The sequence below is a fragment of the Bos indicus genome, chromosome 20 (genome assembly GCF_029378745.1).
Source record: "Bos indicus isolate NIAB-ARS_2022 breed Sahiwal x Tharparkar chromosome 20, NIAB-ARS_B.indTharparkar_mat_pri_1.0, whole genome shotgun sequence".
In the NCBI taxonomy this organism is placed as follows: domain Eukaryota; kingdom Metazoa; phylum Chordata; class Mammalia; order Artiodactyla; family Bovidae; genus Bos; species Bos indicus.
The window spans coordinates 32,624,309-32,644,562 of record NC_091779.1 but is presented as its reverse complement, the minus strand read 5'-3'; the positions used below and the strand labels follow the sequence as shown (position 1 = coordinate 32,644,562).

The 20,254-nt window shown below is 40.0% G+C and overlaps 1 protein-coding gene across 1 annotated transcript in view; it reads right to left on the bottom strand.

Annotated features, from left to right (window-relative positions):
- Nucleotides 1–20,254, bottom strand: part of OXCT1 (3-oxoacid CoA-transferase 1) — a 160,925-nt gene that overhangs the window by 113,626 nt on the left and 27,045 nt on the right. The window contains exons 4-7 of the mRNA XM_070774718.1: nt 18,290–18,425; nt 15,334–15,483; nt 8,401–8,507; nt 5,702–5,762 (exon numbers count right to left, since the gene is read on the bottom strand). Of these exons, the coding sequence (XP_070630819.1) occupies nt 5,702–5,762; nt 8,401–8,507; nt 15,334–15,483; nt 18,290–18,425 (454 nt within the window). The remainder of the gene's footprint in view (nt 1–5,701; nt 5,763–8,400; nt 8,508–15,333; nt 15,484–18,289; nt 18,426–20,254) is intronic.

Genomic DNA, 20,254 nt, shown 5'->3' with positions numbered 1-20,254 from the left:
TCCCTATCTGCTTGATTCTAACAGCATTGAAATGGACTACTTTCAGAAATTCAGTATCTTTCAAGATTTTGAAATATCACCATTGATGATGATTTGAGAGTATTTCATAAAATAGTGGAAAAGCACAGGCACCTGGGAATCATGTTTCCTATGGGACTATCTCAGTTCCACCTAGCTGTGTGACACAGGTACACAACCTCACCTCTCTGTGCTTTATAGCCCTCATCTGTAAAATAAGGATAATAATGATTCCTATCTCATAAGACTATTGTGAACATTTTTTAAAAATCCACTAAAATATAGAAGTGAGTAATACATAATAAATACTTGATTAATAGTAGTTATTATTACTGTTAATACTGATACAGGAAAATATGCAGCTAACTTATGATCTCTAAGGACTCCCTGTTAAACCAGCTCACAATCATCCATCTTACCAAGACCACTACACAAGAAAGCAGGATAGGGCTGGAGGAAAGAATTGTAGAGTCCTGAAAGCTAATGCAGGTCACAGAGTACACAGAACATAGCACAGAAGAAGAGCTGGAGGTCCAGGGTACTCACCGGACTAAGAATAATACAAAACTCACACCCTAGATAGATTCTTCATTATCAGAAAACACCCAGTCTACTCATCAACCCCAATTTCAAATATTTTACACTTCCAAGAGCTCAGTTCTTCCAATTCAACCTAAAGCCATGTGGACCTCTTCTACTATGAGCAGGCAGAGGGGGCAACCTTACCATAATTTATTGTCTAAATTGCTGTTTTGCTTACATTCCTAAACTAGAATTACAAATTAGATTTTATCTTGATCCTTCTACTTAGCCTCTGTGAAGTCAAGTGGGCCTTAGAAAGCATCACTACGAACAAAGATAGTGGAGGTGATGGAATTCCAGTTGAGCTATTCCAAATCCTGAAAGATGATGCTGTGAAACTGCTGCACTCAATATGCCAGCAAATTTGGAAAACTCAGCAGTGGCCACAGGACTGGAAAAGGTCAGTTTTCACTCCAATCCCAAAGAGAGGCAATGCCAAAGAATGCTCAAACTACCGCACAACTGCACTCATCTCAAACGCTAGTAAAGTAATGCTCAAAATTCTCCAAGCCAGGCTTCAGCAATATATGAACCGTGAACTTCCTGATGTTCAAGCTGGTTTTAGAAAAGGCAGAGGAAACAGAGATCAAATTGCCAACATCTGCTGGATCACAGAAAAAGCAAGAGAGTTCCAGAAAAGCATCTATTCCTGCTTTATTGACTATGCCAAAGCCTTTGACTGTGTAGATCACAATAAACTGTGGAAAATTCTGAAAGAGATGGGAATACCAGAACACCTGATCTGCCTCTTGAGAAATTTGTATGCAGGTCAGGAAGCAACAGTTAGAACTGGACATGGAACAACAGACTGGTTCCAAATAGGAAAAGGAGTTCGTCAAGGCTGTATATTGTCACCCTGTTTATTTAACTTCTATGCAGAGTACATCATGAGAAACGCTGGGCTGGAAGAAGCACAAGCTGGGATCAAGATTGCCAGGAGAAATATCAATAACCTCAGATATGCAGATGACACGACCCTTATGGCAGAAAGTGAAGAGGAACTCAAAAGCCTCTTGATGAAAGTGAAAGTGGAGAGTGAAAAAGCTGGCTTAAAGCTCAACATTCAGAAAACGAAGATCATGGCATCCGGTCCCACCACTTCATGGGAAATAGATGGGGAAACAGTGGAAACAGTGTCAGACTTTATTTTTCTGGGCTCCAAAATCACTACAGATGGTGACTGCAGCCATGAAATTAAAAGATGCTTACTCCTTGGAAGGAAAGTTATGACCAACCTAGAAAGCATATTCAAAAGCAGAGACATTACTTTGCCAACAAAGATTCGTCTAGTCAAGGCTATGGTTTTTCCTGTGGTCATGTATGGATGTGAGAGTTGGACTGTGAAGAAAGCTGAGCGCCAAAGAACTGATGCTTTTGAACTGTGGTGTTGGAGAAGACTCTTGAGAGTCCCTTGGACTGCAAGGAGATCCAACCAGTCCATTCTGAAGGAGATGAGCCCTGGGATTTCTTTGGAAGGAATGATGCTAAAGATGAAACTCCATTACTTTGGCCACCTCATGCCAAGACTTGACTCATTGGAAAAGACTCTGATGCTGGGAGGGATTGGGGGCAGGAGGAAAAGGGGACGACAGAGGATGAGATGGCTGGATGGCATCACCGACTCGATGGATGTGAGTCTGAGTGAACTCCAGGAGATGGTGATGGACAGGGAGGTCTGGCGTGCTGCAATTCATAGGGTCGAAAAGAGTCAGACACGACTGAGCAACTGAACTGAATCAAACTTTCTACAGGGATGATCATGTTCTTTATCTATGTTGATCAACACAGTAGTCACTAGTATATGGAACCAATGAAGAGAAACTGAACTTTTATTTAGATTAATTTAAATTTTTAAATTTAAATAAAGGACAGAAACAGTAAGGACATAACAAAAGTGGAAGACATTAAGAAGAGGTGGCAAGAACACACAGAAAAACCATACAAAAACATCTTAATTACCCAGATAACCATGATCGTGTGGTCCCTCACCTAGAGCCAGAAATCCTGGAGTATGAAGTCAAGTGGGCCTGAGGAAGCCTTACTATGAACAAAGCTAGTGGAGGTGATGGAATTCCAGCTGAGCTATTTCAAATCCTAAAAGATGATGCTGTGACAGTGCTGCACTTAATATGCCAATATGTTTGGAAAATTCAGCAGTGGCCACAGGAATGGATCCCAAGAAAGGCAATGTCAAAGAATGTTCAATTCTGCTCATTTCTCATGCTCAAAATCCTTCAAGCTAGGCTTTAGCAGTACATGAACTGAGAGTTTCCAGATGTACAAGCTGGATTTAGAAAAGGCAGAGGAATCAGAGATCAAATTGCCAACATCCATTGGATAATAGAGAAAGCAAGGAATTCCAGAAAAAACACCTACTTCTGCTTCATTGACTATGCTAAAACCTTTGACTGTGTGGATCACAACAAACTGGAAAATTCTTCATGACATGGGAATACCAGACCACTTGACCTGTCTCCTGAGAAACTTGTATGCAGATCAAGAAGCAACAGTCAGGACTGGACATAGAACAATGAATGGACTGGTTCAAAATTGGGAAAGGAGTACGTCAAGGCTGTGTATTGTCACCCTGCTTATTTAACTTGTATGCAGAGTACATCATGCAAAATGCTGGACTGGATGAAGCATAAGCTGGAATCAAGATTACCGGGAGAAATATCAACAACCTCAGATACCACTCTAATGGCAGAAAGCGAAAAAGAACTAAAGAGCCTCTTAACGAGGATGAAAGAGGAGAGTGAAAAAGCTGGCTTAAAATTCAACATTCAAAAAACTAAGATCATGGCATCCAAGCCCATCACTTCATGGCAAATAGATGGGGAAAGTAGTGACAGGTTTCATTTTCTTGGGCTCCAAAAATCACTGTGGACAGTGACTGTAGCCATGAAATTAAAAGACGTTTGCTCCTTGGAAGAAAAGCTATGACAAACCTAGACAGAATAGTCAAAAGCAGAGACATGACTTTGCTGACAAAGGTCCATATAGTCAAAACTGTCATTTTTCCATTAGTCATGTATGAATGTCAGAGCTGGACCATAAAGAAAGCTGAGTGCTGAAGAATTAATGCTTTTGAACTGTGGTGCTGGATAAGACTCTTGAGAGTTCCTTGGACTGCAAGGAGATCAAACCAGTCAATCCCAAAGGAAATCAACTCTAAATATTTTTTGTAAGGACTAATGTTAAAGCCGAATATCCAATCCTTTGGCCACCTGATACAAAGAGCTGACTCACTGGAAAAGACCCTGATGCTGGGAAAGACTGAGGGCAGGAAGAGAAGGGGGTGATAGAGGATGAGATGGTTGGATGGCATCACCGACTCAATGGACATGAGTTTGAGCAAATCTGGGAGGCAGTGAAGGACAGAGGAGCCTGGCATGCTGTAGTACGTAGAGTCACAAAGAGTTGGACACAACTTACTCAGTGAACAACAACAGTTTAAATTTTAAAAGTTGCATGTGGGCACTGGCTAGCATATTGGACAGTGCAGGTATAATCAATTAGGAGTGGCAGTCAGCAGCACTATATTGAAGGGGATCCTAACGTGAGTCTAACAGGACAGAGTGCTGTGAATAAGAGACGTCTGTTCTTGTACATGGGAGGGCAGCCTTAATCATATTTGCAGGCTCAATTAAAGGATTTTATCTCCCTTTCCCTTATGCCAACAGCGAACGTCTTTTCAAATATCTTCATTAACTCTCAAACTACTAGAGGTTCACTTCCTGCTTTTGGAAGAGATAAGACTGGCTGAAAAGAACTGGATTATAAAAGGGAAAAAAAGAAAGAAAATCACCCAGGACAATGCATATTGACCCCATAGTACTCAGAGAAAAAATACTCGTTTGTGGCAGTTTTACAGAGGTACATACAATCAACAGAGTTAAACTACCAATTAGTTCAAGCTGTGTTATAGGCTTTTTTCAGTACCATTACAGGTGTATGAAAAGGCAAAGTCATTAAGATGATTCGATTGAAAAAAAACTGCACAGATTAAATCACATTATCCATTTTAAATGCAGAAAATATACTGAAGCCATTGCAAAAGAAACCATCCTGCCAATGTTGAAAGTACCACATTTCCCAGCACTTTAAAAATAGTACACTTCAAATACTGTCAATTAACCATTCTTCCATAAGAGGGGAAAAAAAAGAAGCCAAACTATGGCTATCTAGTAAAATAATAATACACTGTACTTTTCAAGAGAATTCTAACATTTGATTGTTTCAAAAATACAGCAGCACTGCCTCCATGAAATATCATCTTGGCCAAGTGCTTGAAGGAATGAAAAGATGTCAAATACAATGGTACCATAACAAGAAAAATCAAGAACATACATTCTCATTTCCAGATCCCAAGATGGGATCCTATAAAGCCCTCCCATGGGGAAATGTATCTCAAATCCCATGAAAATCTGGTTCCAAAGTGATCCTCAAAGCCTACATGAATTATTTTGAAGTCTCCTTTCAAGTTCCAATATATACACACAAAATGGCAGGGTTTTGGTATAAGCACCTATTTCTATCCCAGAGCTTTAACCCTAGGCACGTTCTAGAATTATTCAAGTCTCTTCCAAACGAACCCTGAGATGTTTAAAGGAGAGTCAGTTAGTGCATTAATTCAACTGTTCCAGACAGAACTACATCAAAGCAATGAGTTGTATTACCCTCCTTTCTTGAGGAGCAAAGTATCACCACTTTCTGTCACAGTGAGATAAAGAACTTTTCCTGATACAACTTATTATTTTCCTTGGGATTCTGTTTAGAAAAATTCATCCCTGAGATTTTACCCAAGAAGGTCCACTTTGCTCAAGTACCAAAGAACTTTCATGAGCTGGTCAGCCTCATAGCTTGGTTCCCAAAGTGAGCATTCTGCTGAGATCCTAGCTAACCAGAGAGCTCAAATTCCAGCAAAATTTCAACTATCATATATTTAAATAGAATCCTTCAACATCTAAAATGAAAAAAAAAATGGTCACTGTCCCTCTTCATGAAAACAAATGAACTGTAGTACTTTTTCTTAAACTAACACATAACATCAACTTTAAAAAAGTAACATTAGGAAATCAGAAATAACCTCTTCTCTTACCTCCACCACTGTGGTTTCTGCAGCTTTGCACATCGGCAAGTTGAAATTCCTTGCACTTTTCCTACATTAGGGGTGAGGGAATAAGGAAGTGTGGAAAGAATGCCAAAAATAAGAAGTGTCTCTCTCAGCTTTAATTACAGATTAAAAGAATTTTTGCAATCTAAGACTCTGTGAATTTTTTTAAAAGAGTATATCGTATTTTCTGTAAGTTCTATAGCTATTTTATATATAAAAACAATGCAATGGCCACTTAATGGAATCATATCATATTTATGGGGTTAAGAGAAAGAACTATTTTTCATTTTCAACATATAATATACAGAAAAATAAAATGGATATTAATGAGTCTAATTTCTCTAAATCTTTTAACTGAAATGCTCCTTTGTTTCTATAGTTAAATATTTCACTGAACTTGCTCTTGTTAAATATTAAGAAAAGTAGCAAGTGCTTTATCTGAGAAGGTATAATAATTATACTCATTACTAAAGAGACATCTATTGTTGAAATTAACTGAACATTCATGGGTAATTTGTGAGTCACTTATAAAGATCATTCTGGAGAACCAACTTCCAATGAAAATTTTGAAACTACAACCTCCACATCAGACCCTGAGGTATAAAAAGAGGGGGCCAATTTTGCTGATGCTTCTGCATTCCCAAGTTCCTAAATTTATGCACTTACTCTAATAATAGAAATTGAAATGTGTTCTTGTTTCTGAGAGTGTAAATTGGAAGGAAAAATTCTTTGGTAAAGAGGAATAATTCACAGCTGTGTCTTACCAGCCCTTTGTGCTAGTAATGTTTCTTTCACTTGGATTCAAGGATAGGTGTGTCCTTGAGAGAGGAATATCTCTATGTACTTTCACAAGCTACTGTATTGGATTCCATCAAACATCCAGCATCAAAAGCTCCAAGGACAGAGTGGCCTGGGGTGCAGGGATGCAGGGCCCGCCCACTCTACCAATGGCCTAGACAGACCTCTGTACCAGCTGTCCCACTCAACGTGAAGGTCAGCCTAGAAGTCAGGATCTTAAGAATCTAGGCCACCTGACCGCTGGCGACAAGCACTCTCATTTCACATCAAAGCTCAATGGCTACTGAGCAGAAACCATAGGCATAAAGTCTGTGCTCAGAATAGCTCTTGTGCTGTCTTTAGACAACAGGCAGTAAAGCACAGGATAAACTCATGGAAATATTTTAAGTAATTCATTTTCATTTGCTACTATACAATTTCATTAATTTTCCAAAAAAAAAAAAAACCTAGCTTCAAAAACATTACACCAAGGTGTCAAATAAAGGTAGATAGCAGTCAATGTCCTCTGTAATTGCTAAAACTAGTTATAATACCAAAAACTGACCAAATATGGGGACTTCCCTAGCAGTCCAGTGGTTAAGACTCTGCACTTCTACTGCAGGAGACACAGATTCGATTTCTGGTCAAGGAACTAAGATCCTAAGTGCTGTGGCCCCATCAAAAAAACAAAATCAAACAAACAAAAAAAATTGGCTAAGCTCAAAAAATCAAATACAGTATAGTTAATGTCATATAAAGTGTTAGTCACTTGGTGGTGTCCACTCTTTGTGACCCCATGAGCTGTAGCCTGCAAGGCTTCTCTGTCCATGGGATTCTCCAGACAAGAATACTGGAGTGGTTAGATATTCCCTTCTCTAGGGAATCCTCCCATTCCAAAGACTGAACTCTGGTCTCAGGCATTGCAGGCAGATTCTTTACCAGCTGAGCCACCAGGGAAGCCAATGTCATGTAAGATCTTCAGAAATGAAACAGTAACATGAGAGTGATCACTGATAATTTAATTGTGATCATACCAAAACTGTATTTGGTAAAGATTGTTTAAAAATCACTAACAAAAAGCAGGAAATGGACCATATTATAAAAAAGAAAACTAGTTCGGTAACCTAACAGGTGAAGTCTTCAAAACCAAACATTTTGAAAGCTTTTATGAGTATATTCAAAGGTGGCACAATTTTCAAAAAACAACTACATAATACCTAAATCCAAGATACTGAAACTTGGTATTTAGTATGCTTAGCGTAATCAAAAGATGTTGAAATCCATTAAGTGGCTTAATCTATCTGTGGCCATCCAGATAATGAAAATGAAAGCTAGGCATTATTACTGTTAATCAACTTTCCAAACATCATCTTTATAAGCATTTCCTAGTAGACACCAACAAGCTCAGAAAAGAACTGACCTAAATGGTTATTACCAATATTTTTCCAGAACATCAAACTAACTTAGGTGTTTTAAGACAATGCATATAAATAACGATGTCAAAATTAAATATAATTGTGTGCTTTTGTCAACTTTTCTAAGTATGTCACAACATGGTAATTAGTCTTCATCACTAAATTACACAGGACAAAAGTATATGCGACTATATACAAGACTAGAATAGAGTCAAATAGTTAACAAACAGTGCACCATGGGCACCAATCAGTCAGAACAGATGTCCTCAAGTGCACCAAACCAGCATGGCCACACAGCAATGGTTCTGCACACACCTACACACACGCACACCTACACATACACACACACACACGTGACTGATATTAACCAATCTTTAAAATAGATTTTTAAATACCAAACACATCAAGATATCCATTTTGTAATCATGATTTCGGAAACATAAAGTTGCTAACAGGCATTACGTTGAACATTTTTTAAAACCATTGTACTACCTGAAAATCACGTTTCCGGCTCGGTCTGCCTTCCAGGCTTTCACCAAAGCAAAATCCCCTGTGATTGCTTCCTCCAAGATAAAATGCTGACCTTTAAACTCCCTCACCTGCAAGAGACAAAGGGCATCGTCAGGATCTGCAGAGGGCTTGCTTGGGTGTGATACCTGCTCTGATGTGTGTGTATGTGTGTGCTCAGTTGCTCAGTTGTGTCTGACTCTTTGAGACCCCATATACTGTAATCCACCAGGCTCCTCTGTCCATGGAAGTTTCCAGGTAAGAATACTGGAGCAGTTTGCCATTTCCTACTCCAGGGGATCTTCTCCACTCTCAGCTCAAACCTACATCTCTTGTGTCTCCCGCATTGGTAGGCAGATTCTTTACCACTGAGCCACCTGAGAAGCCCTGCTAGTTACTTATTTGCCTAAGTGTAACTTACTTATTTTCTTATGTGTTTTACTAAACTATTAACTTCCCAACCCAGGGGCAGGTGCATTCTTTGCTGCTGAGCCACCTGGGAAGACCCACCTGCTCTGACAGAGACAGATAAAAGGGATACAAGCCTAGTTAGGGCAAGCAGGAGAAGATCTAAACTGAGACTTCTAGGATGAGCAGTGTTGGCCAGCAGTCCCCAACCTTTTTTGGCACCAGGGGCCAGATTTCGTGCAAGATAATTTTTTCATAGACAGGTGTAGAGGGTAGTTTGGGGATGATTCAAGTGCATTTTATTTATTGTGCACTTCATTTCTATTACCATTACATCAGCTCCACCTCAGATCATCAGGAATTGGATCCAGGAGGCTGGGGACCCCTGGATCAGGGTTCACTCAAAGTGGTGAAGAGGAAACTAAGGAAGCAGCATGTGCAAAGGCCCCGTGGTAGGAGAGCTTGGTAACTCCGAGGAACTGAAAATTCTACATGCTTATGGTATAGACTGCATGTGTTAGCACTCTCTTTACTATTTCTGTGAATAAGTTACATACTGACATGAAAAAGGCCCCTCTTTCCCTCCACTCTATGGCCTCTTTGGTGGCTCAGACAGTAGGAAGTCCACCTGCAACGTGGGAGACCTGGCTTTGATCCCTGGGTCGAAAAGATCCCATGGAGGAGAGCATAGTAACACACTCCAGTACTCTCACCTGGAGAAATTCACAGACAGAAGAGCCAGCGGGCTACAGTCCATGGGGTCACAAAGAGTCCAACCCGGCTGAGAGACTAACACTTTCAGTTTCCCTCCACTCTAGAAAAAAACTATATAGTTGCATGAAACAGGCAATGCATTACTTTCCTACCTAAAATAGTTATAAAAATCCATTCCTCTCTCCTAATTAATTCATAATCATCTGCTGAGATTTTAATTGGGATTCCTAGAATTTATAGACTAATCTGGAGAGAAGTGATATGCCATATCCCACCTGTGAGCATAATATAGGCCTTTATTTTTTAAAGTCTTCTTTTATCTCCTTCAATAGTTTTACAATTCCCCCCAAAAAAGCTCTGTATATATTTTCTAGGTTTACTCACAGGTGCTTCATGGTTTTTGATGGCCACTATGACTATTATATTTTATTCTACTACACCTTCTTTTCTGTCATTACTGTTCTAATGGAAGGTTATTGATTTTTTATGTTTATTGACTTTTAATTCTACTCCAGATGGAAGAGATGGGGAGAAAAAGCATAAAGCAAAACTATGCTGTGGCATTTTGTTCCCTTTTTCTTCATGGGGACTTAGCTCTGGGAATTGAAACAGAGGGAACAAAATCAACATCACACTCCATCACCACATGGGATGGAAGCCATTTGAAGGCTGAAGTCCATTCTCATTCCTACTGCGCCTCCTAGTGGAAAAAAAACTGCATGCATTTTACAGAAAGTTTTGAGAGTTTGGGTACATATACTTTTCTTAAACTATGGTTTAAAAAAAGAAACTTTTAAAAAAAATCATAGTTAATTTATAATATTGCATTAGTTTCAGGTATATAGCAAAGTGATTCAAATCCCAGATATAGGATTCAGATATCCCATATATGTATATATATGGGATTCCTGCGTAGCTCAGCTGGTAAAGAATCTGCCTGCAATGTAGGCGACCCCAGTTCTATTCCTGGGCTGGGAAGTTCCCCTGGAGAAGGGATTGGCTACCCACTCCAGTATTCTTGGGCTTCCCTGGTGGCTCAGACAGTAAAGAACCCACCTGCAATTCGGGAAATCTGGGTTCAATCCCTAGGTTGGGAAGATCCCCTGGAGGAGGACATGGCAACCCACTCCAGAATTCTTGCCTGGAGAATCCCCATGGACAGAGGAGCCTGGTGGGCTCCAGTCCATGGGATCACAAAGAGTCAGACATGACTGACTGACTAAGCACAGCACATGTACACGTATACATACATATATTCTTTTTCAGATTATTTTCCATTATAGGTTATTATAAGATATTGAATAAAGCTCCCTGTGTTACAGAGTAGGTTCTTATTTTTATATAATTGTGTGTATATGTTAATCCCAAACACCTAACTTATCTCTCTCCCTCACTTTACCCATTGGTAACCGTAAGTTTGTTTGCTATGTCAGTGAGTCTATTCCTGTTGTGTAAATAAGTTCACTTGTATCAATCTTTTAGTTTCCACATATGTGACAGCATATAATATTCTGTATTTGACTGATTTCATTTAGCTCTAGGTCTATCCATGTTACTGCAAATGGAATTAATTCATTTTTATGGCTAAGCAATATTCCATTGTATATATCCACTACATCTTCTTTAACCATTCACCTGTTGATAGACATTTAGGGTGCTTCTGTTTCTTGGCTACTGTAAATAATACTGCTATAAAACACTGGGGTGCATATATCTCTTTGAACTAGGGTTTTTATCTTTTCCATATATGCCCAGGAGTGGGACTGTTTTCCACTCTGGCTGCACCAATTTATATTCCCACCATCAGTATAGATTCCCTTTTCTCCACAGCCTCTCCAGCACTTATTATTTGTAGACTTTTTGATGACGGCCATTATGACCAGTAACTATGTTTAGTTTAACTTCTTGTTTTCCACTCTGGCTGCACCAATTTATATTTCCACCATCAGTATAGGTTCCCTTTTCTCCACAGTCTCTCCAGCACTTACTATTTGTAAACTTTTTGATGATGGCCATTCTGACCAGTGTGAGGTGATACTTCACTGTAGTTTTGATTTACATTAAAACAGAAATCATTTCTTACAGAACAGTTTCCTTAAAGGTATTATGACACATTATGTCAGAAAAAATGAATGAATTTAGGGAATCACAGATGAATGAGGATCATATTAATATGAACTTAGATAAATTATATGAAGGATATTTGTAAGATACACATCAATAGTTTTTTCAGTTCAGTCACTCAGTCATGTCCGACTCTTTGTGACCCCATGGACTGCTGCACGCCAGGCTTCCCTGTCCATCACCAATTCATGGAGCTTACACAAACTCATGTCCGTCAAGTCAGTGATGCCATCCAACCATATCATCCTCTGTTGTCCCCTTCTCCTCCTGCCTTAGTTTTTTTAAGTCTTAAGAATTTCAGTCATCACTAATGATGATAGTTGAGTCTTTTCCATGCAGACCTAGAAAAACACATCTGAACAAATGCCAACTCAGGGCAAAGTAAAAACACTGACATTTTTTTTCTATTCCAATTATATAACTTCCTAAAGGGGCTACACATCAGCAGTTGCTAAGTGTTAACTATTTTAAAATTTAAAAACAAGGACATCCAGGAATTATTTTCAGTAGTATGATGTCTGTCTGTTTTACACGGACGGAGAACAAACTTTTTTTTTACACAGACGGCCCAGGGGGATGGTATGGGGAGGGGGGAGGGAGGAGGGTTCAGGATGGGGAACATGTGTATACCTGAAATTTTTTTAATTAAAAAAATAATAATAATAAAATAAAATCATTAACATGTCAAAAAAAAAAATAAATAAATAAAAAAATAAAAAAAAATAAAAACAAGGACAGAATTGGTTTTGTCAAACTAGCTATTATATTCACTTGAGTCACTCATTTCACAGTCTCCACATCCTCATCTTTCCATCCTTTCTTGAATCCACTCCATTCAAATTTTCACCATTCCAGAAAAATCCTCTGTTCCAAAAAAATCACCCTTTAAGGTCACCAATGACCTCCACATTTTCAACTGCAATGATCAACTTCCAGTCCTATTACTCAGCTCCTTCACTTTCTGACACAGTTGATCACTCCTTGCTTTGTAAAAGTTTCCAACTTCCAAATCACCTCCCCTGGATCTCCTCTACTCACTGGACACTCCCATTTTATTTGCTGCTTCTTTTCCTCTTTTCAACCTTTAAATGCCAGGCCTCTTCTAAACCCTTAAACGCAAAAGAGGTGTTCTCTGCACTCCAGCCCTCGTCACTCAAGTCACATGGTTTTAAACACCACGTGCTGATCACTTCTGGGTTGGGAAGATCTGCTGGAGAAGGGATAGGCTACCCATTCCAATATTCTTGGGCTTCCCTGGTGGCTCAGTTGGTAAAGAACACGACCGCAATGAGGGAGAACCTGGGTGCGACCCTGGGTTGGGAAGATCCCCTGGAGAAGGAAAAGACTACCCACTCCAGTATTCTGGCTTGGAGAATTCTGTGGACTGTATAGTCCATGGGGTTGCAAAGAGTCAGACATGACTGAGCGAATTTCACTTGCTGATGCCTCCAAAGTTCCTATCCCAGCTCTCAACCCTCCCTGAGCTGACTTAAAGCCTACTGAGTAGCTACTCTTGGAGGCCAATGAATCTCTTAAACACTTCAAGTCCAGAAAGAGCTCCTTGTTAATTCTCATACTTGGCCCATCTCAATAAGCAGCATGCTTGATTCGTGTCTTTTCTTACTCAGTAAATCGTGTTGGCTCTACTCTCAGTGTATTTCCCAACTGCAACCACTTCTCACAAATTCCACTGTCACCACCTCAATCTAAACTGCCTTCTACTTCCAACTGGATTAGTATTAATTCAACAGTCCCTCATCTCTCTCGCTGCTTCTGCTTCTGGGTCTCTGACAAAAAACCCACTCCCAAAAGCCACAGTGATCTTTCCAAAATGTAGCTCAGGTCCCATCACTCTCCCACTTCTATTCAACACTCTCAACCCCTCACCACTCTCAGTGAAGCCCAAGCTCATGTGACCTGGCTCCTGCCTCTCTTCAATCTCCAATCCTACCACTCTCTGCCTCGTTCACTCTGTTCCAGTCTCACTGCCCTGCTGTTGCACACACACGGCAAGCCTGCCAAGGACCATGTCCTTTCTCTTTCTTCTGACTAGAGCACCGCCTACAATCATCACCCAGCTCATTCTCCTATCTTATTCAGGTCTCTACCAAACATCACCTCTCAGAGAGGTTCCCCTGACCCAGCCTGGAACACACCTTCCTGGCCACTCAGCACCCTCTCTGCCTTTGCCCTACTTGATTTCTTACATTTTGCATTTGTTTCTTCATTCTTTGTCAGATCCCCCACTACAGGGGGACTTGGCCTAAAGGACCCCTTTTTCCACCACATTTGGACTAGTGCTTAGCAAACAGAAGGACCTCAAATAACTATCACTAATCCAAGGAATTCACTCATTTCCTCTTCCCACCATAATCAAGGAAAATAAAGTTGGCTAACAAGAATCATTTCTAGAGATTATCTGTTGTATTCCTCGGGATTCAGACAAAATCACAAAACTGCTAGATGCCTACACCTGACTCCAGGCTGAAATGAACCCAGGCATTCAGGACAGATTCTAGTTTATCCTTTGTTTTCACAGGGTGAGTTAATGATGTAACTTCTAGCAAGTTCTCAAAGCATTCACCAGATTTTGCTGGCTATCCTAATCTACATTAACTAGGATCCATCTTAATAATTAGGTTCCTGTCTTTTTCTTTGCAAAAACTTTTTAAACCTAATTAGGCAAGAAGCAAAGATAGAGTATAAAAATCGTTAACAAAAACTTTGAGTCAATATAGGTAACCCTAAGCAGAAAAGGCACAGCTAAAGATGAAGGACGCTGCTGGAGACAAGATGGGACAGCAGGGGGATGAGAGCAATGACCTTTATCTCCCCTCACAACCCCAAGGGGCACAGCTAACATCCTTATACGAAGAAAGGTGACAAGACCCCTTGATATACTAAGTTCTCACTTCCCTAGAGATAAGTTCAGCAGTCCATGACTTTTGTTAACTCTCATGAGCCATGTGGGCAGAGAGAAGGGAAAGATACCAAAAATACAGCAATGAAACACTGGCCTGTGTCATTTTTAAAACTGGCTCCTGAATATCTCAAATACCTGTATCTAGAGTTCTATTCTTTTCTAATGTGTGAGGAAAGTTACCTAGTATAAAGATACTCCATCCTATCCAGCACTTTAAATAAAACTAAGTTATTCAGTCTAAGGCTCAAATGTGTCCAGTGTACAAAATGAAGGATAAAGAAGATAATATAAACTTGGTATTTATTCTACTCATATTATATATTTATAACCATTCTCTGTTTTTTAAGATTATAGACAAATTTGTGATTTCTTTAGCTTTTTTTCCATTCTTCAATCATGTCCAGAAGGGGCCTGAACATGAAGGGTTTAATACTATACATATTATGGTATTAAATAAAGTAGCTGTATTTTATTTTCCACGTAAACATAATCAGCAATTATACACACTCCTAAATTTCTTAAAACCTACCATAAAACTAATCTTGACTCTCATTTCTATGGATTAGTTTTCCTTCTCATTTGTTTATTCTGGTTCCTCTACGTGACTTTAATTACTAGCAGATGTTCAGTGTTAGCTAGAAATTGTACCTAGCATATGTATGTTACTGAACGAATGTGTTTTATTCTCACCCAGGTATGATTTTATACTTATTTACCCAATGAGCCCACCTGGAATCCGTGCATCTTACCTCTCTCGGCTTACTGGCAATGGCAATGCTGCCATCTTTGTTGTATTTGATTGGTGACCCCCCTTCTTGCACCAGGGTCCCATACCCTGTGCTGGTGTAAAATGCAGGAACTCCAGCCCCACCTGCACGAATCCTCTCTGCAAGCGTGCCCTACAAGCAAGCAAACAACACTGAGTCAAAAGTCCATTAAGCACACTTCTGTCTGCGGACACAAATACTTAGCCACACGGTCCCTGCTCTCTAGGTGTTTATCCATCTAAACCACCCCTAGCAGTGCATATTGGTCTACCTCACTAACACTGCAGGCTAGAAGATCAATGCAAAACAATGACTGACGCTCTAGACAACAACTTCTCTATTTTTAATCCTTAATTTGTAATGGAACTGCTTATTTGTATACTCATGTTCTCGGTTTCCATGTCTCCACTGGTTTCTCAACATCATATTTTACAAGTCTATTTGTAATATTTTTAAATCAATTTTCAAATCTGAAGTATATAACTTTAACTGTATACATTTAAAAACATAAAATAAAATATCGTGTTTTACTGTGTACTACATGTAGGTACAGCCTGAATCTTATCATAAATAACAATATCATGATTATATAATAATAATGTAAAATTTCCAGTTATTTAGAGTGTATTCTAAACCTTCTCTTAAGTATTTTATCTACTACGTTATCTAATTAAGGAAAAATACAAACGACAAAGACTACAACATAAAGCTAAACCGGTTTTTAAAAAGCCAAGAGAAATTCAAATTTTGTTTAAGAGTAGGAACAGCTGTATGAAAAATGTCTTTGTATCTTCTTCTGATCACTTTGTCTCCCTTTTAGGTACTAGTCATTTCAAATCTAATTTCCCCAGCTGCTCTCTCACCACCACCTGCCTTTCCACCCAGTTTTCCTACTGGGAAATAACTCTGGCCCTAAACACTTGCTGACACACCCCCTAACATACAGTCTAGTTATATCATATTCAGTTCAGTTCAGTTTAGTCGCTCAGTCATGTCCGACTCTTTGCGACCCCATGGACTACAGCACGCCAGGCCTCCCTGTCCATCACCAACTCCTGGAGTTCACTCAAACTCATGTGCATTGAATTGGTGATGTCATCCAACCGTCTCATCCTCTGTCCTCCCCTTCTCCTGCCTTCAATGTTTCCCAGCATCAGGGTCTTTTCCAATGAGTCAGCTCTTCGTATCAGGTGGCCAAAGGATTGGAGTTTCAGCTTCAATATCAGTCCTTCCAATGAACATTCAGGACTGATTCCTTTAGGATGGACTGGTTGGATCTCCTTGCAGTCCAAGGGGGACTCTCAAGAGTCTTCTCCAACACCACAGTTCAAAAGCATCAATTCTTCGGGGCTCAGCTTTCCTTATAGTCCAAGTCTCACATCCATACATGACTACTGGAAAAACCATAGCTTTGACTACATGGACCTTTGTTGGTAAAGTAATGTCTCTGCTTTTTAATATGCTGTCTAGGTTGGTCATAACTTTCCTTCCAAGGAGTAAGCATCTTTTTATTTCATGGCTGCAGTCACTATCTGCAGTGATTTTGGAGCCCCCCCCAAAAAGTCAGCCACTGTTTCCACTGTTTCGCCATCTATTTGCCATGAAGTGATGGGACCAGATGCCACGATCTTTGTTTTCTGAATGCTTTAAGCCAATTTTTTCACTCTCTTCTTTTACTTTCATTAAGAGGCTCTTTAGTTCTTCACTTTCTGCCATAAGGGTGGTGTCATCTGCATATCCGAGGTTATTGATATTTCTCCCAGCTATCTTGATTCCAGCTTGTGCTTCTTCCAGCCCAGCGTTTCTCATGATGTACTCTGCATAGAAGTTAAATAAGCAGGGTGACAATATACAGCCTTGACGTACTCCTTTTCCTATTTGGAACCAGTCTGTTGTTTATGTCCAGTTCTAACTGTTGCTTCCTGACCTGCATACAGATTTCTCAAGAGGCAGATCAGGTGGTCTGGTATTCCCATCTCTTTCAGAATTTTCCACAGTTTATTGTGATCTACACAGTCAAAGGCTTTGGCATAGTCAATAAAGCAGATATAGATGTTTTTTCTGGAACTCTCTTGCTTTTTCAATGATCTAGCAGATGTTGGCAATTTGATCTCTGCTTCCTCTGCCTTTTCTAAAACCAGCTTGAACATCTGGAAGTTCACATATTGTTGAAGCCTGGCTTAGAGAATTTTGAGCATTATTTTGCTAGCGTGTGAGATGAGTACATCATATTCAGACTAAATAACTGCCTGCCTAATCAGTAGTGAGAATAGGCTTGGATATTAACGATGGTGAGTTTAATATTGTCCCAACCTGAAAACAAGGGTCTACTTGAACTGGGACCTTTAACTATATTGGACTGGCCAAAAAGGTTCCTCAATGACAAACTTTTCAATCAGACAGGAAAGGAAATGGTGGATAAAGTGAGTGGAAACTTGCTAGATTAACTGCAGTCATTGCTTCCTTTGTTTCAGTTCCCTGGAAACCTGGGCTCTGACCCCCAGCATTTAGTCTGTGATGCTGACAGTTTTACTCCCGTCCATGGGCTTCATTTTCCTGATACGTCTCAGCAAGACCAGATTCTGCATAAATTTCTAATTCTGTGATTAGTAGGAGTTGACTTTTGGGACAATCTTCAAACATTTCAGCAAGTGCTTTTGCATGCCACAGTGAAATTCACATTTCAGTGCCAAATTTAACATTTTATCCTGAAGCCTGGAATTTTCACTAGAAATACTTTCTTTTACAGTGCATAGTAACAAAACATTAGTCCTCTAGCAGTCAAGAGGTGTGACTTATAAATAAGTTTTCTCGGTTTGGCAAAACAGCATTCTATCTTACCTCTCTTACACAATGAAATTTCTAGAAGGAAAAAGCTAAACTTCAAAATAAGTTTGTATTATTAAAAATAAAAAAAAAACACTTTTTTTTTTTTTACCTGTGGTGTCAGCTCTACTTCTAATTCGCCAGATAAATACTGTCGCTCAAATTCTGCATTTTCTCCCACATAGGAAGAGACCATGCGTTTTATCTGCTTGGATCTAAGTAAAAGGCCCAAACCAAAGTTGTCAACCCTAGAAAGAAAACACAAGCAGCTTACAATCAAAGGGACATCCGAAGGAACACTAACATCCTCACATTCAGAAACTTGAGATTTTATATGACAAATCACTGACATTACTCCTAACAACTTCCTTTTCTCCCTCCTTCATCTTCACATCCTAATCCTTCTCATACCAACATGTAGTTATTCTCGCTCACCTAATTCTTTCCTAATTCTCATAATGTGTCATTTCCAAGCCTATAACCTTCCCCAGGCAGTCCAGATACAGTAAACATCTTAAAGCAGTCCAGGTAGGTACCTGTCAACTTTCTGACAGATCTGTTTCATAGTCCAAGTCTTCCAATACTGAATCTAATAACAATTCCCACTCACCATGGGTGTAAGGAAATAGCTGCATAGAAGAGTTCCCTGATGGTCCAGTGGTTAGGACTCGGCACTTTCACTATGGTGGCCCGGGTTCGTTCGATCCCTGGTTGGGGAACTAAGATCCCACAAGCCATGAAGTGTGGCCAAATATATATCTATATATTTGCAGATTTTATTCTTACTTGAAGAAACTTGGCTGCCTATGTGCTCAGTCAAGTCCAACTCTTTTGTGACCCCATGGACTGTAGCCCTCCAGGTTCCTCTGTCCATGGGATCTTCCAGGCAAGAATACGGGAGTGGGTTGCCATTCCCTTCTCTAGGGACTCTTCCTGATCCAGGGATCGAACCCACATCTCCTGAATCTCCTGCACTGGCAGGTAGATTTTCTAATACTGAGCCACCTGGGAAGCCCTTACAAAGAAAACTAAAGCCTAAATAGCAAGTATTTTCAGGAATGCAGTTTTGAAATGTGGGGAGAATTCCCTGAAGATTAATAATATACTTGTCCACTAGAAGGCTCCAAGTCATTAAAAAGCCTCCCCGAACACGGATTATGCACAAGGCTTTACACTTTCTGTTTATTCCCTTCTCCCAAATGGCAACCCACTCCAGTATTCTTGCCAGGGAAATCCCAAGGACAGAGGGGCTGGGTGGGCTACAGTCCATTGGGTTGCAAGAGTTGGACATGACTGAGCACGCACAGATACACCCAGACATTAAACAATTTCCCAGTTCTTTGGGTAAACAATTCTATTCCCCTCAATTCAACTCTACCTACAGCCTTCTCCACCTCACCTGATGGCAGCCCCATCTTACAGATCTTCAGAACAAAACTCAGGGAGTGACTCCTGACACACAGGTTCCACGTCAGCTCTTCTGGAAAATCCTTACTCTGCATTCAGCATCCACCCAGAATCTGAGCATTTCTCATTCCCTTTCTGGAACTGGCACCATATCTTGCCCGGATATCACAGTAACCTTCCCTGCTTCTACTCCGGCCCACTATGATCTACTCAAAAAATGATAGCCCAAACTACAATATATCAGATCATGTCACTGCTCTGCTTGAAACCCTGCAGTTGTACCCATTCATTCAGAGTAAAAGTAAAGGTCTCTCTCTAGAGTGGCCCCCTGGGATGGGTTGAAATGTCCTTTTACACCTCTGACCTCACTCCTCCCATTCTTCTTTTTGCTCAATTCTCTGCCTCTGCAGGCCTCCTTACAGTTCCTCAAATACACCAGGCATTGTGCATGGAGGCCCTTACCCTGGCCTTTCCATCTCTCTCAGAAACTCTTTCCCCATATAGGGTTTTACATAAACATTTCTTGACATCTGTCAAATGAGTTTATTGCTTGATTTCACTTTCCCCTCCTCACTGGCTCTTTAGTAATAAAAATGAAAATCATTAAGTCTTCAAGCTGGATATTTGCTATGTGTTCCTCCAGATCCATTCTTCAACCTCCAGTCTGCCC